The following is a 24,886-nucleotide window of genomic DNA, read 5'->3' on the forward strand; positions in this document are numbered from 1 at the left end:
AAATTTCCAAATCCAAGTTGCTCCAAACATCACCTTAGAACTCCTTTGTCAGAAAATAAACATCCCTGTGGGTAGTTCACTCCTCCTTTGTTGGGGCATTCGCAACATTGTACGATGTAGATGGGGAAGCATGTGTAAACAATGTGGCTATGTTAACCAATCGGCTTCCTGGAAGGGGCGCGTGCAGTACGCGTGGACAAGACGGCGTAGCCAATAGAAGGACGCATGCTCGCGGCATGAAGGCGGAGCGGAAAAGTTTGGTCGATATAAGCAACTACCGATGGTTCAATAAAGTTGGGTTTGAACTTGCATCACATTGATGTGTCGTTCTTCCCGCTCACCTGTATGGCCCGCGGCATTTGGTGACCCCGACGTGATACTGATTGGGGATGGAGACATCAGAGCTGCAGAGCACTGAGGATCCTGCTCCCAGTGGAGAGGAAGCTGGGCGCCCGAAGAAAGGCGGATTCATGCACGGCTGACCGGTGAGTCAGGGAGAAAACAGGGCAGGATGGGGTCGACTGTATCAGCCATAGAAGAAGCCGTAGTAGATAGCCTGTTAAGGCTGGCTGAGAAAAGGGAAACTAATTTGCCGAAGCCCGCGTTGATGGAACTGCTTGCTTGGGCACGAAGAAGGGGTTATTTGAACTCTATGCGAGATGCTTATAGTCAGGAAGTTTGGCAGAAGATAGGACAGGAGCTCTGGGAGAGCGTGCAGACAGAATCTAAGGAGGCAAAACACTTGGCTAAAACATATCGAACAGTGCGTTTGTTGCTTGATCAAGTTCATGGGGAGGCGACCGCTGCGGCCGCTTGGAAACAGATGATCCAAGACGTCACCGCAAAGGGAACAAAATCAGAATTGCCTGACAATTGGCCGCCTATCGATAGTTCTATAGACTGTCAAGACTCTCCCGTTGCTTGCCCTGTAACAACATCAAATATGACCAGGGCAGAGAAGATTGCCTGGGGTCTGGACAGGGATGATTTGCCCCCCTATAACCCCGATTGTGAAGCAAATAAATATTTGCCACCTTATGCAACTGGTCCGAATCAAAGTGACTCTGTTGTGATTAACATGACGGCACAGGGCGCTGCAAATACTGAGGCGACTGCCTCTTTTTCTGGAGAAAGTGGAAACATGGAAATAGATTCCACTGCTTTTTGGGATCAATTGCAGACTGTTTTTTCCTCTTCAGAGACCTCGGGGAGGGATCACGGTAGTGCCGCAGCTGCAAACAATCCATATCAAGAACTAAGAAAAGAACTGCGACAGCAGAGAGAGGCTATGACAGAACTTCTGGAGCAAATGAGGAGACTTGATCGTGATTCGAAAAAACGGGACATCAAAGATGCTTATAAGGCAGCACATGGTTCTATAGTTACTGGGTTGAGAAATATAGAAAAGCAATTAGAAGAAATAGATAAAAAGGCCAGAAATTTTGAGAAAGCAAATATGTGCGGTGGGGGAAATGTTGATACTGATATACCAATGGTTTCATTGCCTAGAGATCCTTCATTTAATGCGGATAAAAGGTATAGGGGTCTTGCTCAATTTTGTATCTTGCAAGGAGATTTTAGTTTTGAACCCATTGCTGCGCCTGTAGTACGGCGTGGTGGGGGACCGACTTGGGAGCCCTTGGACTGGAAGCTTGTTCAATCTATACAAAATACAATAATGCAATTTGGGTATCAAAACAAGCTGGTTAAAAATCAAATCACGGCTCTCATAAAATATCAAGATTTAGTTCCTGCTGATCTCAGGGCAGTGATGGAGCTCGTTTTAACCCCCACAGCTTTCATGTTATGGGTAACCAAATGGCAAGACTTGTTAGAGATAAAACAGGTAGAGAACTTGAATCTCCCTGGTACTGATCCTTTGCGTACGGCAACTCTGGATCAGTTAATGGGCAGCGGTCAGTTTAAGGACCCCTCAGTGCAAGCGGCAGTGCATCTGCATATATTGAGCCAGTCAAAGAATGCTGGTCTGCAAGCCTTTTTGTCTCTACCTCAAATTGGTACTCCTTCTTTACCATACACAAAAATCACTCAAGGACCTAATGAATCATTCTTTGGGTATGTAGATCGTATAAGGGAAGCCTTAGAAAATGCCCTCAATGTCGAACCTGAACTAAAGGGACTTCTCACCAAAGAAATTACGGTGCAAAATGCGAACGCAGCATGCAAGCAATTAATAGCAACTCTGCCACCAACAGCTTCTATTCTCAAATAATAGAAGTGTGTGCCAGAGCTCCTTTGATTGATGAACAAGAAAAGGCAAAAATACATGCTCATGCATTGGCGGCCACACTTAAAATGCAACAAAATTTAGGCAAAGGAGACAGGGGACCTTCACGCTGTTACCAATGTGGTCAGCGTGGTTATTTTAAGAAGCAGTGTCCCAATCAAAATGGTAGCAGAAATAGTCTAAATGGCAATTGCGCTAGATGTGGTAAATATGGTCACCGGGCAGCAGATTGCCGATCCAAATTCAATAAGAATGGGATGCCATTAACATGGAATCAAAATCAGGGAAACAGAGCCAGCCGCGGGGGGCGGGACGCAGCCAACAAGTATCCCTCCCCTCAGAAAATGGCGATGGCTGTCTCAGCCGAATGCGAGCAGCCACAACAGGAAGTGCTGGGGTCGACTTGGCAGTGGCTGAACCAGCAGACATATTTGATACCCAAATACATGTAGTATCTTCAACTGAGTCAGGGCCATTAGGGTTTGGGTTGTCGGCATTATTAACAGAGAGATCATCGGCAACAAAAAAAGGGATATTTGTGCTTCCAGGAGTTGTTGACGCCAACTATCAGGGTGTAATTTGTATTATGGTTCGATGTTTTGCGCCCCCTGTCCATATTCCAAAAGGAAGCACGATAGCGGAGTTGGTACCATTTAAATCACAAGTTTCCAAAACAGAAAACCAGGAAAGGGGTACGGGAGGGTTTGGATCTACTGGCGAACCGCAGGTATTGTTCTGTAAAACGCTTGGTTTAGAAAGACCTTTGATGTCTGTAACAATTTCAGGTCCTAGTAGTATTATTTTAGAAGGCTTGCAGATGATGTTGGACACAGGGGCGGATGTATCTGTTTTACCCCTTGATCTCTGGCCTGTAGCGTGGCCTTTGGAGGATCCTGGATCTGACTTAGTGGGAATCGGAGGGAGCAGTTCAACCAAAATTAGTAAGGAATTTGTTTTATTCACCAATGAGGAGGGACAGCAAGCTTGGGCAAAGCCCTATGTCCTACAGACAAATCTTCTCCTCTTGGGCAGAGATATACTGAGTCAATGGGGAGTTAAGATCCAGACAAATTTTTAGTTGCGGCCACTGATAGCAGCTCCCGCCCTACTCTAAAGTTGCAATGGAAGAATGAAGATCCGCTATGGGTGGATCAGTGGCCGTTAACTCAAGAGAGGCTGCAAATTGTTGAAAGTTTAGTTCAGGAACAACTTGAATTGGGACATATAAAACCATCCGTCAGTCCTTGGAACATGCCGATTTTTACTATACAGAAAAAATCGGGGAAGTGGAGACTGTTGCATGATTTAAGAGCAGTCAATAATAGAATGGTAGAAATGGGGGCATTATAACCAGGATTACCATCTCCAGTTATGTTGCCCCAACATTGGAATCTACTTATTTTGGATCTGAAAGATTGCTTTTTCACAATACCACTGCATGAGGAAGACAGCGATAAATTTGCTTTCACAGTTCTGTCTGTTAATAGATCTGCACCCTCTAAACGGTTTCAATGGGTGGTCCTGCCCCAAGGTATGAAAAATTCACCAACAATTTGTCAATGGTTTGTAGATCAGGCATTAGCTCTGTGGAGAAAAAATAACCCTGACTTGATTACTTACCATTACATGGATGATTTGTTAATTGCCTCCCCAATGCCACTTCCATTACAAAAAGAGCAAGAAGTGACTCAAGCATTAGCAAAATATGGTTTAGTAATTGCACAAGAGAAAATTCAGCGTCGTGCACCATGGGTATATTTAGGCATGCAGATTCTAGAAACACGTTTGAGACCTCAAAAATTGAATCTTAATACAAAGATTGAAAATTTGAATGATGTGCAAAGACTGGTTGGTGATTTACAATGGTTAAGAATATATTGTGGGATCACCAATTCTGATTTAAAGCCACTAATTGATCTTTTAAAAGGTGGGAAATCCCCTTCTGACCCTCGAGCATTGACTCCCACAGCATACCAGGCTTTACAAGTAATAGGAGAAAAAATACGGAATAATATGGCAGATCGAATTGTACCTGGTGTTCCTTTCACTATTATTTGTTATAATCAAGACAGGGAAGTGGCTGCTTTGATTACTCAGATTTCTAAAGATGATTCAGTGTTAATTCTGGAATGGGTATTCCATAGCAGTACGTTGAAGGCCACTATAACTACAAGGCCAGACGCAGTCAGAAATTTACTGTTAAAAGCAAGAAATAGATTAAGGACAATTGCGGCGACAGACCCAGCTCAAATTATTTTGCCATTGAAAAATATCAATCTTGCAGATTCATGGATGGAACAATCTGATGCTTTTGCGACGGCTGTCCATGGAATTAGACTGGATAATCATTACCCAAAACACCCTTTGTTTAAAACAAATTTGATAATAGAACAGGACTCCTTGCAAGTAGAATCTCCCCTTTCAGAGGGGATCACTATTTTTACGGACGCCAGTAGTATGACAGGGAAATATGGATATGCTCATCAAATCAACGGGCTATGGAATACCCAGGTAGAAAAGACAAAGGGGTCAGTTCAGATTTTGGAATTAAAAGCAGTTCTTACGGTATTTCAGGATTTCCGGAGGACACCCTTGAATATTATAATTGACTCAAAATATGTGGTTGAAGTAGTAAAGCGTTTAAATAATGCAATCTTAGGCGGTATAACTAATCCAGTCCTTGAGATGTGTATCTTGGAGCTACAGTCTGAAATTATTGCACGTCAACATCCATGGTGGGTCATGCATATCAGAAGCCATTCTAATTTGCCAGGGTTACTAGCTGAAGGGAATTCATTCATAGACAGCAAAGTAGTAAGCAAAGTATCCACAGAAGATGTTTTGGCACAAGCACTTCAGTCACATACATTTTTTCATTAATCGGCACGGTCATTGATGAAGTCCTTTGGGATTTCTAAAACAGATGCTCGTTCAATAATTGCCAGTTGCCCTGATTGTGCCCGATTAACTCCCATTTCGGCTGAAGGGACTAATCTGCGGGGCCTAGAACCTCACCAGGTCTGGCAAACGGATGTCACCGAATTTCCTCCGTTCGGTGCCATTAAATACATCCATGTCACAATAGATACATGTTCTAAAGCAATTTGGGCAACTTCACATAAGTCAACCAACAGTTTGGCTTGTATTCAGCATTGGACAACAGCCATTGCAGTGTTAGGGCGACCAGACACTATTAAGACCGACAATGCTCCAGCTTACTTGAGTAACAAAGTTCATGAGTTTTTTCAGAATTGGAAAATTACACACTTGACAGGTACACCCTATAATTCAGGAGGGCAAGCCATTGTTGAACGAGCGCACCAGGATCTAAAACGGCTTTTCACAATATATAAAAAAGAGGGGGAAAGGAGTCCATACCTCACTATAGCAAAGGCATGCTATGTGTTAAATTGGTTAAATCCACAGACAGAACAAAATTTAGTTCCTATGTTCTCTCACCTGCTTAACAGAAATGACTTTTCTCAGCATGAGGTATTAGTACAAATCTTTGAACCTTTGGCCCAGCAATGGAATGGACCAGTCTGCTTACTGACTTGGGGAAGGGGTTATGCTTGTGTGTCTGCAGGAGAGTCAACAAGGTGGATTCCAGCCAAGTGGGTTCGACCGTGGATACGGCCCGCATCTGATCCAGGTCAAACAGACTCGGACAACAATACGAAAGATTGAAAGTGAAGTCTCTGATTTTGGCCCAAGGACATGGTTGTCAAGAAATCAAGGGAATGTGTTGTTTTAATCTTTCAGCCCACAGCGTATCTATTCAAAAGGATATTTGGATGCTCAAGGAAAATACAAAAAAAAAGAGGTTAAGCAGCAAAGTGGTTCGTTAGACAATTGGTTTAATAGTTTGTTTTCAAATTGGGGTCTCCCAGGCTGGGTTGCTGGTGTCCTTGAAATGCTGATACCTACAATTTTTGCTTTGCTAATTATATGCTTACTGTTGCCATGTTTAATCCAATGCATGCTAAGTAGTGTAACGAAGAGTGTGAATTTGTTATTTAAGAAAAAGGGGGGAGGTGTTGGGGCATTCGCAACATTGTACGATGTAGATGGGGAAGCATGTGTAAACAGTGTGGCTATGTTAACCAATCGGCTTCCTGGAAGGGGCTCATGCAGTACGCGTGGACAAGACGGCGTAGCCAATAGAAGGACGCATGCTCGCGGCATGAAGGCGGAGCGGAAAAGTTTGGTCGATATAAGCAACTACCGATGGTTCAATAAAGTTGGGTTTGAACTTGCCTCACATTGATGTGTCGTTCTTCCCGCTCGCCTGTATGGCCCGCGGCACTCCTTGGTGCCCAAAAGCGTGCAGGCACTGGTAACAGACCCACAGCAGGATCCCTACTGTGCAAATCAGCTATCTTATGCTGCAGTGATGGAACTCTAACAAGAATAATAACTACAAACATCCAAACAGTTGCACAAAGGGGAATTCTTCCTACTTGGAGCTGTTGTTCCCTCTCCATCCAGTCACTAAGGTGTGGGTGCCTGCACTGCAGGACATATTCCAGCCCTGCTGACAGACGTCACCTGCTAGCACCCTGTGCACCTCTTTGGGTTTGCTCAGACATTGTATTCCCAAGCAGCACATTGCTAACAGAAGCTGGGAAAGGTGGGGGTACAGAGCTGAGAGCAGAGAAAAACAACAACTCACACTAGGAACTTTCAACCCCTATGTACTGGTAACACAATGCTGAGGTAAGGAATGCAAACCCAGCACTTTCCATCGGTGCTGAACAAGCATTTCAAATCTCTGAAACACCAGTGTATTAGTTTTGAGTTAAATTAACGAGGCAGGAATTATAAAATATAGTTATTTTTATTTTCCCGAAATCCCACCCCAAAACTATGTACAAAACTGATAGAATTATTTACGGATTCTATTGGGTCGTGAACTCTTCCAGGATGCTTAATATCAATTTAGAGAGTTCAGAGACTGGAAAAAGCTATGACACAAATAGCTTCACCCACTTATGAACCAAAGGCCAACCAATAACCCTTAGGAAAATACAGTTAGGCCAGGATTTACTCATGAGGAGTAGAGTGGGAATTTGGAGATGGTCCCTAGCTCGCTCTCTCTGCTGACAGGCTCCAGAAACTGTCAGTTTGGAATCCAGTTCCAGACTCAGGCTTTATCCCAGGGCTCTGGAACCAGGCACTCGAAGCGAGGCAGGACACTCAAGACGAGGCTTGAAGTGAGAAGAGGCTTCAGCAGATGTGAGCAAGGCTTGAGCAAGGCAGATTTGAGTGAGGGCGGATCAGAGCAAGGCAGATCTGAGCAGGAGCCCCCAGGCTACCAGGCCACTTGTATATATACAAAATGCCTGAGGTCAGTTGGTCCAATGAGGCACTAAAGCTAACATGTAGCTGCCCAGTGGAAAAGCCTTCTGCCAGGCTATGACCATAAAAGGCAGAGGCCAAGACCTCGTATCTGGGGGAGCTTTTGTGCTCTGACCCCAGACAGGCATCTTGTTTACCAGACAGGGAAGGGCCTGTCCCCTTTGTTCCTTTTCCCGCATTGCCCTGTTGTTTTAGCAGGAAGGAGGAGAGAGAAAGGACCTGTCTAGACATCTTGAGGCCTGTCTGGATTTGTACTGGGACATGTGTCATGGCCTACCAAAACAACCAGAGAGCAAGACAAGTACATGAGGTTGAATGGCTGTGTGCAGTCTGCACTTGCAGCACAGAAGGCCAATGGCAGCCTGGGCTGCATCTAAAGCAGTGTGGCCAGAGATGGAGAAAGGGGATCCTGCCCCTCTGCTCTGCTCTGGGGAGACCTCACCTGCAGTGCTATGTCCAGCTCTGGAGCCCTCAATACAGGAAGGACACAGACCTGATGGAGGAGGTCCAGATGAGGGCCAGGAAAATGATCAGGGGGCTGGAGCAGCTCTGCTACAAGGACAGGCTGAGGGAGCTGGGGGTGTTCAGCCTGGAGAAGAGAAGGCTCCAGGGAGGCCTAATAGCAGCCTGACAGTACCTGAAGGGGCTCCAAGAAGGCTGCAGAGAGACTGTTTGCAAAGGCCTTCAATGACAGGACAAGGGTCAATGGCTTCAAACTAGAGCAGAGCAGATTTAGATTGGATGTTAGGAACAAATTCTGCACCACAAGGGTGGTGGAACGCTGGAAGCCCAGGAAGGTTCTTAGGGCCCCATCCCTGGAGATATTCAAGGTGAGGCTGGACAGGGCTCTGATCTAGTTGAGGGTGCCCCTTCTTACTGCAGAGGGATGTCAACCGAGACCATTCTGTGATTTTATGATTGTGTGAACTGGGAAGCTTTCTGATAACTGGTAAATGATGCCTGCATCACTACAATCCATTAGAGAGAAAAAAAAAAATTTAAATAATTACCTCTTCTGCTAAATAAAAACAACACCTTTTGGTCAAACCCCAGAATTATGAAGCGAAAGCAAAATGGTATTTTAATCATTTACCAAAATTTGCTCTTGCACTAATTCCATCCAGCTCTGGTTAGCCCTACGCTGCTCAGCCACACGTCCACCAACAGAAACCCAATGTATCCCACGTTGGGCAATGGCCGGGCTGCTGCGACAGACACAAACATATTGATGCTGGACTAGACTGAAATGTGCTGCACCTACTCTGCCCAGGGAAGTCCTGGCTTCCCAGCCAGGAACACCTGTAGCCATGTCTTTACTGCCTGATTTTGAGTCTTTGTTGCTTCATCAGTGTAGTCTAGGCATGTACAGGCTGAGCACACAGCAGAACCATTTGCAAGGTGAGAGGTCTTCACTGTAAATACAGAAAGGTTTCTCAGTTTCACTGGCCAGTAACAGAGCCAGTTCTGATCAAAAGGAAAAGATCACATGGAAACAGTTGCTTTGCAGTGACTGGATTTACTTGCAGACTAAACCCAGTGCTTCCTGGCAGGCCCTAACCATACGTGTGTAGTTTTACACATTTGATCAGTTTGAGTGATTCTGGTGTCACCCAACCGGGGACACTTACAGGCAGTGTGAGAAATAAATGACCTTTTAACCGCATTTTATTCTGCCATATATGCATTGTTCTGCTGAAATAATTCATTGTATCCTAATGAAAGGAGCAGAGCTCACACCAGGATTGAATGGATGCTCACTCCCCCTGATGGGTATTTATGTGCAGGGCTAGAGGGGCTGTAATGGAAGATCTATCGTTAGTGCCTGAGCCCATTTTGTCTTCATTTCACATGATACGAGCGAACTGAGTGTTTTTTCCAGGGTATAATTGATCTATGGCTGAAACAAATCAGCTTTGGAGCTAAGTGAGGAGATGAAGTAGTGGATAATCTCCAGTTTAAAACCAGCTGTTCTGCTGAGATCAAATGATTACCTTGGCACTGAAATGATTAGCTGACACAGGAGTGCGTTTCAGCATCCGCTGCCATTACCGGGCACCGCTGCGCAACCTCCGGCCACCATGGGGCCAGGCACCCAAGCTAATTGACAGCACGGCTGGGATCAGCTGCCCTTTGCTAAATTGATGGACCTCACCTGGCCTTAATTACAAATATCAGCATTTTCAGGAAATAAATAGGCAGAGAAGGCAGGGAGAAGGATACCCAGCCACTGCCCAGGAAACTACAGCAAATGCCAGCAGATTGTTTTAGGTTTAAGCTGTGCAGACGCTACTCTCTCTGCTCTCTGTAGTAGTTTTAACACAGCATAAATATTTGCAAATATTTCCCTTTGCTTGCATGTCTCTGACAATTAGAGAGAATGAAATTCAGCCCACCTCATTTCACAGTGCCCTTCTGTAGGGATTCCTGCAATGGTTGTTTTTAAGAGGTTTCCCTGGTTCAGGCAAGGTAAAGCAGGTACCACCTGCTCACAAGAAGGTCACAAAAACAGGACAGAAATGAAGGGAGGACACAAGTCTGTAGCTGCCTCTTTTTTTTTTCCTTAATCACCTTCGGTGCTTCCAGCTACAACAGCCTTTTGCATAGAACCTGAAGACAACCAAGGCTGCACAGCAGATGAAATGTGCTCACATGAGCAGGCCACGGGGACTGGCTACCATAGCACTAGAGACGTTCTGCACTGAGCTCCCCAGCTTGGAGAGCAGGAGGGTAACCCAACTTCAGAGTACATTTCACAGAATCACAGAATGTTGGCGGTTGGAAGGGATCTCCAAAGATCACTGGGTCCAACCCCTTCTGCCAAAGCAGGATCACCTAGGGCAGGCCACACAGGAACACATCCAGGCTGGCTTTGAAAATCTCCAGAGACTTTCTTTCACCTAAAAATTCACAAAACTTCAAAGAAATTAAAGATAGTATTCAAGAAATGACAGCAATCGGTCAGACCTGTCAGGTCAAGTTTTCTAAGCCCGTGTCAAAGCAAGGCAGCTCCTTACAACAGATGCATTTCCTTCTAGTTGATCAGCACCTTGGAAAGGAAGCCAGCAACGCTTTCTGGAACCAAAGAGGTTACCTCACAGTTTTGCAGAGGCAGTCATTAATTCCCTGATACTCATTATGGAGTTCCCTTTCCTAGGCCTTTGCTCTGCACCACACTTTTGAAGGCTGAACTGTAATTATTCCTGAGGTAAGTATCATACAGGATTGCTGCTCTTCATTTCCAGCAGCAAGACAACAATGTGCCTCATCATCCCTTTCACTGTTTCTGGAGGGGAAGCCAATGAGCGCAGGGAATGGGGGAGGTAGAGTGGGGTGTTGCCAGAGGCCCACCTCCAAACTCAACACAGAAGGTGTCCTGCTTTGTCTAAACCAGAAACACTGGTGTGAAAAGGATTTAAAGAAATTATGTTCTTTATCTCAAGCTTCTCCATATGGAGGCAGCACCATACCTCCAGGCAGCCATCAGCATTGGAGGGCATCCTTATCATTGTTTCACGTCATATGCATAATCATCAGCATGATTATTGAGAATTGTAAAACCATTTATAACGTTTTACAGCTTCTTTGGTGGCACTTTATGATCCAAATCAACCCCCAAAACATCAGAAATCAGAATGAGCGGTGACACCAGGCTCTGGATACTATTCAAGCTCTCAGACCACTTCTATCCTATTCCAACTGAACAGCATTTACTTTGAGGGTCTCATCTAAGCCTGAGCATAAACTCTTAGGAAATGTGGGTTTGGTATAACCTGTCTCTCCAGTGAGCAACATTAAGCTATCACTATTTTTCTTCCTGTACAAAACAGCACAGGTTTGTCAAAATCAGAATGATATTTCTACTTCACCTTTTGAAATTTTCAAGTTTATTATGTTCAGACAGTACCTCAAAGCACTTCATTCCTCCTCTCTGGTAATGAGCCAATGACCACCAAAAGAGCAGAAGAAAGATTCTGCACTATTCAGTGCAGCATGCAGGTGCTATTACCCTTCTACTTAACTTCAAACACAATCATCAGAAGTCGATGAGACCAGATGTGCTTAACCACCTGCAGAAGTACTGCCTTGAACTAGGTCCTTGTTGCTTTAACCAAAAGCTCTCAATCCCACCTTTCTGTGATGATGTTTGACACTGAGAAGTCACCTGTACTCTCACCTGAGAAGTCACCAGGACTTAATTTCACATCCCCTGAGATTCAGTACTCGGAGCCAGCTTGCACCGACCAGCAACACACACAGGATGCTGCTAACAGAGATATGACTGCTGGCTGTTTGTTGGGCTGGGCAAACCCATTCTTCAACCCAAAAAAGACACTACCCCCTAGCCAGCTCCAGGCTCCCTGGCTCCCCACACCAGCCCTACACAATGAAGCAGCTTTCACTAGGAGACACCTTGTGAGTGCTCCCCTTGACATGCTGTTGTTGAGGTGGATGCTCAGGAAGGCCAACTACTCCCTTGCCCCCAGACATCCTGGGTATCTCCACAGGATGTCTGCAAAGTAGGAGGGACTGCAATTAGACGGCCCAGCTCTAGTACCAGGTTTGGGGTGGGAGTGTTGCTGTTGCTGAATGCTGTGATCTGCACAATTGTGCTGCCATTTCTGAACTCCAAAAGCCCTCAGGCAGGCATCTACAGAAGAAACCTTTAAAATTGATCTGGTTCAGCACCGAAATTGTTGGCTAAGCCTCCATCCGTCCCTCTGCTTCTCCACCTCTTGACACAGCTTCCAGCAAAAGACTTTGCTTTCCCTTCCATACAGCTTTTAACAGCAATTCGAGCCCACTGATCCAGGACTCTGAGTCACTCTATTACAATGCAAGATTATTCAGCTCTCTGACAGTTGGTTTGTTTAATTTCATTTTAGTCCATAGTAAAATGGGATCAGAGGGAGGGAGGGCTGGAGGAAAAAATGGCAACCTATTGCCTAAATGCTCAGGAAAACAGAAAAACGTCAAAGTATGAAACACTTCCACTTGGTGTAGGCTGCTGTACCACAATTCCATCTGTAGCTATATGCCTAATACCCTGCCTGTGCCTCTCCACTTCAAGCTCTGCACCACAGAAAGAATGGAGAGGGCAGGTGGACAAAGAGAAGAATAAGAAAGCCTTAAAGACACCAGAGCAAAGCTTGTCAGGGGGCAGCGGGAACCGGCAGAGGTTATGCCATCTAGCTAGGGATAAGCCTCAGCTTGAAAACTCCTAACACTCACCATTTACAACAAATAATTTTTCTTTCCATGGCTGGAAGAAACCCACCGCTTTGCTGTACAACCTAATAACTCTGCTTAGCCCTTAAAAGCCTTTGCACCTACTTTTATTTTCTTTACTTCTGTTTTTTACCTTCACTCCACTGTTTGCTTTGCTCCAGCTTCAATCAGGGTAGCATATCCGGTGGCATGGGTAGAGGAGAAGATTATATTTTCAAAAGTGAGGTGCTTGAAAGGGAGGGCAGAATTGGTTTAGCTTGCCTAAAGGGAAGATCAGCTTCTAAGAGCAACAAGGACTAAGTAAGGAGGTTTGCATTCTGATTTCTAATAATGTCCTCCCCACCAGCAGCAGCACCTTGATAGTACCCAACACAGCAGCTTCTGGGTTCTGGCTTAGCTACAGGTATTTTACAGCCATGCAGAGGGTGGCAGTAACAAACCCCTTCCTGGAAGACACAAGAAATAGTCTGGTGAGACAATAAGCAATGGGGGAAAAAATAAATAGTCTGTATTTAACTTAAAAAAATAAAATGAGCAAAAACACAAGGCTGGAGCCATGAATTTCAACAGTTGCTTATCTTCATGTTAAGGATTCAGTTCCTGATCAAGGGGTTGGAGCACCTCTGCTACAAGGACTGGCTGAGGGAGCAGGAGGTGTTCAGTCTGGAGAAGAGAAGGCTCCAGGGAGACCTAATAGCAATCTTCCAGTACCTGAAGGCGGCTGTAAGAAGGCTGGAGAGAGACTGTTCCCAAAAGCCTTCAGTGACAGAACCAGGGTCAATGGCTTCAAACTAGAGCAGAGCAGATTTAGATTGGATGTGAGGAACAAATTCTGCACCATGAAGGTAGTGGAACACTGGAACAGGTTGCCCAGGGAGGTGGTTGGGGTCCCATCCCTGGAGATATTGAAGGTGAGGCTGGACAGGGCTCTGAGCAGCCAGATCTAGTTGGGGATGTCCCTGCTGAGGGGTTAGACCTTTGGAGGTCCCTTCCAACCCAGACCATTCTGTGATTCTATGATTCTACATTTTTGTTGGTTAGCTAAGACTCAGAGTGCCAAGACCAGCTGGAAAGCACAACTAGTTGGTCATGATACACAGGCTGCTCAAGCATAGGTGAAAGAGGGTCACATAGCAGACAAGTGAGGATGTAATGCTGGCCCAGGAGCAACACCAGACCACTGCACTGTAGCATGGGAAGAAAGCTTACCTGCACCTGAAAGATTTCCAGCAGCCATTGCCCATAGTCCACCAGAACACACTGATCATGAAGGGATGGGCTGGGATCCTCATGAACCCCCAGATACATCCCCATAGCAAGTTGTTCGGAAGGGAATGAGTTCTGTGTTAAAGGGGAGGAAGAGGGAAAGGTCTCATTGCCTGTTGCTGACGCTATGTAACCCAGGTGCAGGAACACATCCATTTCTCAGACTGCTCAACACTTTGAACAAAGAGGCCCTAGACTGTTGAGGTGATGGTAGTCTTTGCAACCTTCTCTAGATGCTTTCTTCTATCATTAATATCCTCTGCATACTGCCCAGGCAGAGCTGCTGCCAAGTGGCACCCATCCACCACATTACCTCTGCCAAACCTGAAGCTGTCAAGCCCACATCCTGGCACTCCTTCACAAGCAGGTCCACTGGGCTTGCAGGCATCTCTGCAGTACACAAAAGCTTCCAGAGGGGCTCAGGAAGTTCAGCAGGACCAAAAAGAACAGACCTTCACCTCATTTCATGAAGACCAGCAGTGCAGCCCATGGGCATGGGGGAGCCACCCCACATCTCTTCCCCAGTGATTTACTCTCCCTAACAGAAGGACAGCTTTACTGCAGCCAGCAAAAAGGGACAGCAAGTGAAAAGGATGCTACTGATCTCCAGCATGTGTGCAGCCTGGCTTACACTGAATAATTTAAGTCAGGCTTCTTTTATCTCTCTCCTGTTTCAGAGTTGCTACTACTGCCATGCACACAAAGCAGAAGGGCTTCCAAGACAGCTGGAGCTGAGAAGCCTCCTGTACAATGGGAGCTGAAAGGGAATGCTGAAAGACAATTTTATTAAAGAGACTCTTTAATCATCCTGGACTTCTAATCTTCACCTCTCATCTGCACATGTGATACAGCTGAAGGATGCTCCCCACAGCTGACAGCAACTCAGGCAGAGACCACGAGAGAGCTGGGGAGGCTCTTAGGCACTGCAAACACAATGAAGTGGGGCATGAAGTTGCAGGTTGGGATCCATCCCCACATCCTCCCAGAGTCTCAGCAGGAAGCCTCTCTGAACTGCTGGTCCATGGGTGCACGTGTCGGTGAAAGCCTGTTGTCACCACCTGCCACTTGCTCCTCACAGATGACAGCATGTGTTTGGTACAGCAAATCACTCACAGGCCTGTGACATGAGGGAGTGCAACCACTCACGCTTCCAGTGGCTTTGGCAGCGCTCCCAAGAGCCAGCCCTGCAGCAGATGGCATGTGAGGAGCAGCTCAGTAACATTCCCAGCAGGCACAGCCTCCCCTGGAAAAGGATATCATCTGCAGCCTTCCTCCAATACAGCCTCCCAAAAAAATCACGCTGTGGGGACAGGGAGAGACACAGCACCTGGCACACACAGAGGGAAGAGGCCTCTTTACAGCCCATCCCTATGCCAAACCAGGAGCCACACCCCATGACTCTCCTCAAAAACACAAGTGGTTACCCCAAGCTGTATCTTTCACACACAGCCACCCAAAAAGTATTGCTAAATGAATGGGGCCACAACTAATGTACATCTATTTGGTCACAGCTTGGCAAACTTGGCTCCAGGATTACTGGGTATTAATTCTCTTCTCTGGTTGTCTTGCAGAAGCTAAACATTTAATTCAAGCAGAAGAGTATCAGCTTGCAGCATCTTGTGAGGGTGACAGGCTGCACAGAGAGGTTCTGGAATCTCATGCCTGGATGCATACCTGTGCAGACTGTCCTAAGTGTATCTGCTTTAGCAGGGATGTTGGACTGGGTGATCTCCATAGGTCCCTTCCCACCCCTACCATTCTGTGATTCTGTAATTAAGTTTCTCTTGGCCAAAGCAAAGCTCAAAAGCCACTGCAGAGCTGATCTGGGGTGCTTGCTGGTGTTGGTAAGAAAGGGATGAGAGAGGGGAAAGAGAGGTTGAACAACTGGACTTTCCAGTTTCCTTTCAGAAGAGGAGTTTGGCAGCATGTATGCAAAAGAAAGGAGACTCCTAGCCCAGTGATTCTGCCTGTTGCAATGCCCTGGACAGCCAAGAAAATAAAAGAATCAGGCTGGGAGGAATAGAAAGCCCAAGTCAAAAAGTGGCTGTGAAAAAGCTTTAGCTGTGTGGAGGGATGAGCTGCAGGACTGTAAACAATGTTTAAAACAGTCTGGGCAAGAGCTGGGCAGAAATAACTGCACAGCAAGAAAGGCCACTATGGCAGGGCAAGGAAGAGTGGGGAGGAGAAGCCCTGCACCTCCATGGAGGGCTAGAGTGAGGGAGCAGTCATCAGTGTGGGCAGCATGGCAGGCACAGGGAGACTGGCAGCTGCCTGGGATTATTTGTGAGTGGCCAGGCATAAAGGGGAAATCTGGGCAGAAAGGCAGTGGGGGAGGCAGATGGGAGGCTGGCAGCTACACAGGCAGCTTTTTGAGCAGAAGGAAGGGCTGATGTGAACAGGGTCTCTCTGCTGTCGTGCTACACCTAGCAGAGGGGATGCACCAGCAGCAGCTAGAGGCTTACACTCAAGAGGCCTCAGAAGAGGCAACATGGTGGTACCATGTCCTGTACCTATAAAAAATGTGTTGAAACTAGACAGGCTGGGAAGGGAGGAAGGGAAGCACAGGGGCTGCTAAGGGTAGCCTGTGGAGCTGCAAGGCCATACCTGCACAACAGCCACCTGACAGGGACAGCAGAGGAAAGCAGACACTGTAGAGACGTGGATGCTCTATCAGTGTAACACAGGGGGATAAGCAATGGAAGCACAAAACCAACCTAAGACCTCTAAACACATTTAGGCCAGGGAGCACTTGATGCCTTTATCTACCTGCTGGGAGGCTCTGGGTTTGGTGGGGTTGGGATGGAGTTTGGTGAGATTATGTTAGGGACTATATGCATTGTGGCATTTGTCTTCAACAGCAGGGACCAGCCATGGACAGCCCAGGCACTGCCCACACATCAAGGGACAAGGGCAATGGGAACATGAGTTACCATAATACCACCTGGCACTCAGATACTCACTGTGGCCACAGCATGGGTTTCCCATGTCACTACCCACTTCTGAACACAGGACAGGTCTGGAAGATCCCACAAATCCAGGCTGCTCCTCACCTTGGCAATCAATACTCCCTGGCCAGTTTGAGATCAGTTTAAATTGCTTGGATTATTTTAAGACCTTGTGTCTGCAAAAGCCATAGGAAATGGCAGAAGAAGCTGTCTTCCCAGAGGAGAGCTGGGTTACACACATGGCTCTGGTTCATCCAACACAGTTGGCAGCTAATCATGGGTGGCATAAAACATCTTGCCCATCACAGAAGCACAGCCTGGCACGCCTCCTGTGACCCATCTAGCACAGCAGTTGTGTTTATTGCTGTGTGCACTGGGTGCCTTAGCCAGGTTTGTACAGCAAGCTGGAGGTGTCCTCTTCCATGTGGCATGCACAGCTCTGCAGCTCAGACTGCTGCTGGCACCATCACTTGCCTATTCGTGCTTCACCTTCTAATGGACAAGGTCCTGGGAGGGCAATTACAAATACATAAACACATGTATTTGATTTCCAGGTCTGTCATTACCTGGAGGCCACTTTGCCTTTTGCTAGCCAAGGACAAAACACATGCTAGTGAGGCTGTCTTGATGCAGCTCACTGTGGGACAAATGCTACAGGGCAGCTTTGTTCAGTGAAGCCCCCTCAAAACCCCATGCAGGTGTAGAGCCAGACTACAATGATTTCCATCACTTCTGGGGAAAAAAACCCTCTGCCCAGGCATAGCCACCCTGTATCCTCTCTTTCTGGGGGCCTCCTAACAGGCACTACTTCACACTCCCTTTCTGCTGAGCTGGGACCCTATGGAAGCCTGTTTTGCTGCAGAAGGGGATGAAGGGCTGTGCTGCCAGAACTTCAGGAGCCATACACATCAGCACAGTGATCTGCTGAGCAAACTGGACAAGGCAATATCCTCCTGACTCAGCACTTCCCTTCCCAACATGTCTGTCCAGGCTGCAGGCTCCCTCTGTGCCCATGTCTCCATTGAGATCTGTCTCCAGAGCTTTTAGAAGGGTCAACTTAGACCTGCTTTGCTATAAAAAGACCAAAAAGCTGGGGAAAAAAAAAATTAAAAGGATTGCTTTTTTTTTTTTTTTTTTTTTTTTTTTTTTTTTTTTTTTTTTTTAAACCAGAAGCATCTCTGAATGCCGGGGGTGGGGGGCAGGCAGCATGGTTTGCAGCCAACTCTTCCCATGGCTTCTCTGGCAGTCCTCCTGCCTTGGAGGGGTCTGCCTAATAGAGTCTCCTCCAACGCTATAAGCACAACCAGCAGCAAAAATATGTGAAACCCAACTGCCCAAAATTCCATCTGCCACAAAATATAAAGAGGATAGTAAGGCAAGTGCCAAGTATGGGCTGGCATTGGTTTTGGCCAAGCACATGGTTATGCTTGCTGACACAGGGAGGAAGGGCTTATACATCTTTGCAGTAACTGCAGTGGCTGTAAAGCTGCCCACCAGGGAACACCCATCCTGTTAAAAGACAGGCAGATAATTCCTAGAATGGCTCAGGTTGTAAGGGACCTCAGAGACCATCCACTCCAACCTCCCTGCCAGGGGCAGGGATGCCTCTCAGCCAGACTTAGCTGCCCAAGGCTTCATCCAACCTGGCCCTGAAGATCCCCCAGGGAGAAGGCATCCACAACCTCCCTGGGCAACCCACTCCCACCACCTTCCCACCTCCCACCAAGTCTCACCACCCTCATACTGAAGAATTTCTTCCTCAGATCCAGTCTAACCCTGCTCTGCCTCAGCTTCAAACTATACCCCCTTGTCCTGTCTTTAGACACCCTCAGGAAAAGTCCCTCTGCAGCCTTCCTGTAGGTTCCCTTCAGGTAATGGAAGGCAGCTGGAAGGTCCCCCTGGAGTCCTCTCCTCTCCAGGCTGAACACCCCTGGCTCCCTCAACCTGTCCGCATAGCATTGTGGCCTTCTTCTGGACTCACTCCAACAGTTCCATGTCCTTTTTATGATGGGAACCAGAAAATATCCATAGGGTGAACACAAAAACTATTTTCCATCTAATTGTTTATGAGAGATGAAACTAAGGGGGAAAAAAATCCCAGACCAAATCCAGACAAGAATAAAAATGAATACCAAATAGGTGTAGAAGAGGCTCTGCTCAGGAATGTCCAGTGATAGGACAAGGAGCAATGGCTGCAAGCAGGAGCAGAGGAGGTGCCACGGGGAACAGAGGGAGAAACTTTTTCACTGTAAGGGTGACAGAGCCCTGTTATGGGCTGCCCAGAGAGATGGTTGCCAGTGTAGCTGTGGCCAGGGGTGCTACAGAGACTCCACAGAGGTAAATAAAAAAAGAATTTATAAAGCAGTGGTAGATCATTTTCAAGGCTGTTGATTGCAGTCCACGATCATTTGGGAGAGTTATGGCAGGGAGCAGCACAGAATTTTGGTCATGTCCTCAAAAATAAATAATCTGAATTGGTTAAATAAAATCCACGCACGAGAAGACAATTTACTGACTGACTCACTGAAAGGCTGGGGATTAGTCAGAGGTAACTCTCGTTTACCAAGTGTGTTTAACAGGCAGAATACTTGCAGCAGATTGCTTTGTGATATACTAATTGTGTATTTTACTTGGAGAATTGAATACAAAGCTGCTGGTAAGAAATAAGAACTGTCCACAATACAGTCAGCTTGGCCAAGTGACACTAAATAGGCTCCTGCTTACTGTGGCCAGTTCTGGGCCCCTCAGGTTAAGAAAGATGAGATGCTCAAACGTGTCCAGAGAAGGCCACCAAGGATGAGGAGGGATCTATAGCACAAGGCTGGGGAGAGGTCTGGAGCACAGCCCTGTGAGGAGAGGCTGAGGGAGCTGGGGGTATTTAGCCTGGAGAAGAGGAGGCTCAGGGGAGACCTTATTGATCTCTACAACTCCCTGAAAGGAGGTTGTAGTCAGGTGAGGGCTGGTCTCTTCTCCCAGGCAACCAGTGACAAGATGAGAGGACACAGTCTCAAGGTGCACCAGGGGAGGTTTGGGCTGGATGTGAGGAAGAAATTCTTCCCAGAAAGAGAGATTGGACATTGGGATCATAGAATCATAGAATCATAGAATCATAGAATCAAGAAGGCTGGAAGAGACCTCAAAGATCATCGAGTCCAACCTGTCACCCTAAACCTCATGACTATCTAAACCATGGCACCAAGTGCCACGTCCAATCCCCTCTTGAACACCTCCAGGGACAGTGACTCCACCACCTCCCTGGGCAGCCCATTCCAATGGCCAACCACTCTCTCTGTGAAGAACTTTCTCTTCACCTCCAGCCTAAACCTCCCCTGGCGCAGCTTGAGACTGTGTCCTCTTGTTCTGCTGCTGGTTGCCTGGGAGAAGAGACCAACTCCCTCCTGGCTACAACCTCCCTTCAGGTAGTTGTAGACAGCAATGAGGTCACCCTGAGCCTACCGACCCTGGAAGTGTTTAAAACAGACTGGATGAGGCACTAACCCAGTGCCATGGGTTAGTTGATTAGATGGTGTTGGGTGATATGTTGGACTGCATGATCACAAAGGTCTTTTCCAACCTGGTTAATTCTGTGATGCTGTGTGATTCTGAAACCAGTTGTTTGCAACATGAATGAGTTCACAACCTGAGCTTCTCAAGATCTTTTTTTTCTGAAATTCAAAGTAGGGAAATAAATCTCAGCTCTAGCCTTCACGAGACTCAAGTTACACACCAGCTCAACCAGCTTTTCTAGTCTCATGCAGCAAGATCTAGTGCAAGATGCTGGCCCATGCATTTAGTTGAAGGACGCCAGTGGGTTGGGAAGCAGTGGGAGATGGAGCCTGACCTCTTCCTGCAGTCACTGCCAACTTGCTAGGAGAGCCTGGACATGTGACTGGGACAAAGGAGCCCTTGGGGACCGTTTTCCACCCAATTATTTGTCCTGCCTGGTTCAGTCATGCTCCTGGAAACAGTAAGTGCCTTTCCCTACACTTGCAGTGCCTGTGACAGTGGAGAGCCTGCCTTGGTCATGACAGGCAGCAATCCAGGACATTAACCTAAGCTTCATGTCATTGCCAAAGCTTGCAGTGGACATTTTCTGTGTGTAAGCTGAGCCTCAGAAGAATTCCAAAGCAAACCAGCTATCAGCCTGCAGTCAGAACAGCTTGCCTTGCCCAGCACTCAGGCTTAGACACACTTTTTCCTTTATCAGGCCACCCATTGTGGCCATGGTAGAGGGAAGTACCAAGCAGAAGGAACAGGACTGATGGAGCTGCAGGGTGATATGTGCAGAGGACAGCTTCACGTTGCAATAGCTCATCCTTCTTTTGGCCATCCACAGGCAAGCAATACCAAGACTGCAATAGGACCAGGAGCAAAAATAAAATACATATAATGAAAGCAGCAGATCTATACTCCTGTTCTGAGCACATCTGAGAAGGTTAGGAAAAAAACACTGGTGACATGCAATCCCTTCTTGCATAAATGAAGCTCCCTGCAACCTCAAAGCCAGGCACTTGCAGGCCTGGAAGTTTAAGTGGTTGAGCACTTCATTCAGGTGACAGGCAGCCCTTTTTAGTCATCATCATCAGATATCCAGAGAGCTAAATCATAGGCATAAAGCAAATCTACTTAGAGAATAAATGTCTAAATAAATATGAGAGATGGGATGATGATCTTTTAATGTTCCTCTTCAGGGTAAATAAAATTACAGGCTTTTTTTCCACTTCAATTTGTTTATCATTGCATGATAAAAAGGCTCAGCATGCCTAGCTCACTAGGCCTTCTCTCATTCCTGGAGCGAGAGGCTGCCTAGCTAAGCTGAGCACTAATGACGAGGCAGGAGGGCACCCACAGCCACGGTAACCATCAGCCAGGCACACAGACAAACCAAGGATGCATCAGCTGCCTATCTGAAGTCCATTGAGTGCATGAAGAGGCAATTTCTGCAGCAGAGTCTAAAGAAAACAGGAGCAGGCTGGAGGAACATCAACTTGCACAACGAGTTTACCATATTTAAGTCTAAGAGAGACAAAAAGCCTTTCTTTTAGTTATCTGCCATCTGCCACCTTCATTTGGCCATTAAACCCATTTTTAAAGTGATAAATCAAGTGATGCTGCATAACTAATGAATGCTGAATTATCGGTGTAAATATGCCAACATTTATTTATTTATTTGCCTCTCCTAGAACATGTTCTCCTCTCCTTGCTTTTCTAGTTTAATGACTACAATTTATCATACTAACTAGACTTCCAGTTTGCTGCGGTTTGTTTCAAGATCTGCTTTTTGCTGAGACATCTGTGAGAGAGGTAAGAAAAGTAATAAAACTAATTAAAAAGTGATAGTAGCTGCCACCCCAAAGTACAAGTGACCAAACCGCCTTCGTTTACTACATGACTCTTCTTCCTAACTGATTCCAATGCCCCCTTTCCACCAATACTTCACTTTACTTATGGCAGCTTTCCACAAGGAACGTAACTCCTCAAATTGCCACATCATTTGCTTTCCCTACCTACCAACAGGAGGCATAAAGAGGTGAAACAGGTGAACCATCTGTGACGAATTCCAGCCATGCACGAAGGCCCAGTCAAGGGCTTCGGGGGCACTAGAAATCCCAGCAATGCCCGAATCAGTGCATGGATCCTGCTCCCATAGGAGATATCTGTCTGCTGCCTAACGTGGTGCGAAACATTGGCCCAGCTGCACCAAGGCTGTATCTGTTTCAGAGCACAGGCATATGTGTTTTCCCCACCTGCCACAACTGCGAAATGTATAGATAGCATTTACTTCCTAGGCATTTGTCGCTCAAATTAACAGGCAACCTGTTAGTCTGACTGCAATTAGCACCCTAGACTTTGCTCCAGATGTAGCTGGTAGCTGAGACTTGCTCACAGATCTTTCAGCAGTCCTGTGGAGGCTCTGAGTAAACACAGGTCAATGTATAGAATGGAAATCCTCTGAAATCCCCAACAAATTTAACATGAAGCAAAGCTAAGCAGGCTGCTGGAGAATCTGCTTTGCCTCTGTTAGAGCCTGGAATGGCAAGCTGCCATTTGTGCAGACTGAAGTGGAGCCTGAGGGCCAAGCGTAACACAACCTGCTGTGCTGAGTCTGGCCGCCCGCTTCCTGCTGCCGAATCCGAGCCCTGCTGCCGCCGCTTGCTCCGTGCTGCTGGTGAGCATTCCACACGAACCCTGAAACCTGACAGCAGCACTCTGTGTGCATGCAAGCCACACCACAGGACAGGAGCAGTGTAAACCATCCTCTGTGCCATGGCAACCACACTGCCGCAGGCTGCCTTTTCTGGTGTGGGCCTCACACCTACCTACCACTTTCTTCCATGCTGCAGACACATCACCTGCAGCATCCTCGTATGTTCCCCTAAGTATACTGCATCAATCATCTACTGCGACACTTCTTCAAGCATCATCAGTTTTGGAACATTAAATAGTGGTGGGCTTAAGCTCTTGTAATTCAGCATTGACCTGCGTGGCTGCTAGCACTTTAACAGGCAACCACCATGAGATGCCCCTTCAGAAACCCTGAAGCATGATGATTACTCAAAAGAGAGCATACAACCCAGGTACCACAGTGGTCAGACAGCCTTCCTCTATCACAGACATTCCCCTGGATGCTGGAGATTCAGTTAGGCTCCTAACTCCAGTCTTGTACAGACAGAGGCTTTTATGCTTCTTGACCAATCACTTCTTTTCCCTTAAATGCTTACAAACATTGCCCGAGTTCTTCCCTTGCTTAGTCTATCACTCAGTCCATGCAGAGCACTTTACTAAGATTAGCTTCTCCAAGCCTTCAGTGCTTATCTCCATGACTTTTCTAAACCCTACCTTACCTGCTTTGTGGCTGCTGGTGACAGAGGGGATAGAGACCTGTGTGGGCCCCCCTACTCTGCATAGTGACACGGCTTTCTCCCTCGAGCCCTGGATCAGCCTAAATGACGTGCGCTCAGAGCACCTGCCACAGCAACGGCACTGATGTTCTTCTCTGACATTTTATTGTCCTCTTATATTGCAGTGGAGCTGGTGGGAAAGAGATTTGCACTTCTCCAGCCCAGCACTGGTAGCTACTGCCCTGAACACAAAGCTGTAAGGAAAGAAGCAGGCTGCTTACCCGCAGGAAGGAGAGGTCCCTGTTGTGCTCAATGCTGGTGATTTCCAGGTTGCCCATAACTACCTCACAGTTCTCATAGTACTTGCGCAGAGCCCGGTACTGCTGCTCGAGGTCAGAGAGGGAGCTCAGCTTGTTCTCGGTGCCAGCACACACTGCAAGAAACCACAGAACAGACAGGATGAGTGTGGAAGAGGGGCACAGGAGAAGAGAAGGAAATAAAGCTACGATGCAAGGATACAGGTAATTGTAACACAAATCCTGAGTGATTCACCAGACTGATTCCTCGACAAAACCCCAGCAGAGGTGACCCGAACGGGAAGGTACAAATATGGTCCATGACCACCTCAGCAGTTTAACTACACCTCACCAGATGAGATGAAGTGCTGGTATTTACCAGCAAAGGCAGACAAGCTGAATGTGCAGAAATGCAGAGAAAATGCAAAACTAGTTGATCCCAACATCTATAGGTTCAAACCCAGGGCTCAGAGAGGGCCCTACAAGTTCTGCTAATAACAGAACAGAGAGGTGCTAATGACATACTGAGGAATGTAAGGCTGGAGAGAGCTGTGTATCCAAGATGACCTGGGGAATCCCACATTTTCCCTACTCACCTATGTTCAGAAAGGTCTGTTGGACAAGCCAAGAGCAACCTGACCAGATGGCTTATACCGAACACCGTGTTTCCCACACTACCCTGAACACTCCAGCTCTTCCCAGCCT

At 46.8% G+C, this 24,886-nt stretch overlaps 1 protein-coding gene across 1 annotated transcript in view; it reads right to left on the reverse strand.

Moving 5' to 3' along the window:
- Positions 1 to 24,503, reverse strand: part of ERBB4 (erb-b2 receptor tyrosine kinase 4) — a 538,583-nt gene extending 514,080 nt beyond the window's left edge. The window contains exons 1-2 of the mRNA XM_054380880.1: positions 24,491 to 24,503; positions 24,167 to 24,318 (exon numbers count right to left, since the gene is read on the reverse strand). Of these exons, the coding sequence (XP_054236855.1) occupies positions 24,167 to 24,318; positions 24,491 to 24,503 (165 nt within the window). The remainder of the gene's footprint in view (positions 1 to 24,166; positions 24,319 to 24,490) is intronic.
- Positions 24,504 to 24,886: the final 383 nt, after the last annotated feature.

Source organism: Indicator indicator, chromosome 5 (genome assembly GCF_027791375.1).
Source record: "Indicator indicator isolate 239-I01 chromosome 5, UM_Iind_1.1, whole genome shotgun sequence".
In the NCBI taxonomy this organism is placed as follows: domain Eukaryota; kingdom Metazoa; phylum Chordata; class Aves; order Piciformes; family Indicatoridae; genus Indicator; species Indicator indicator.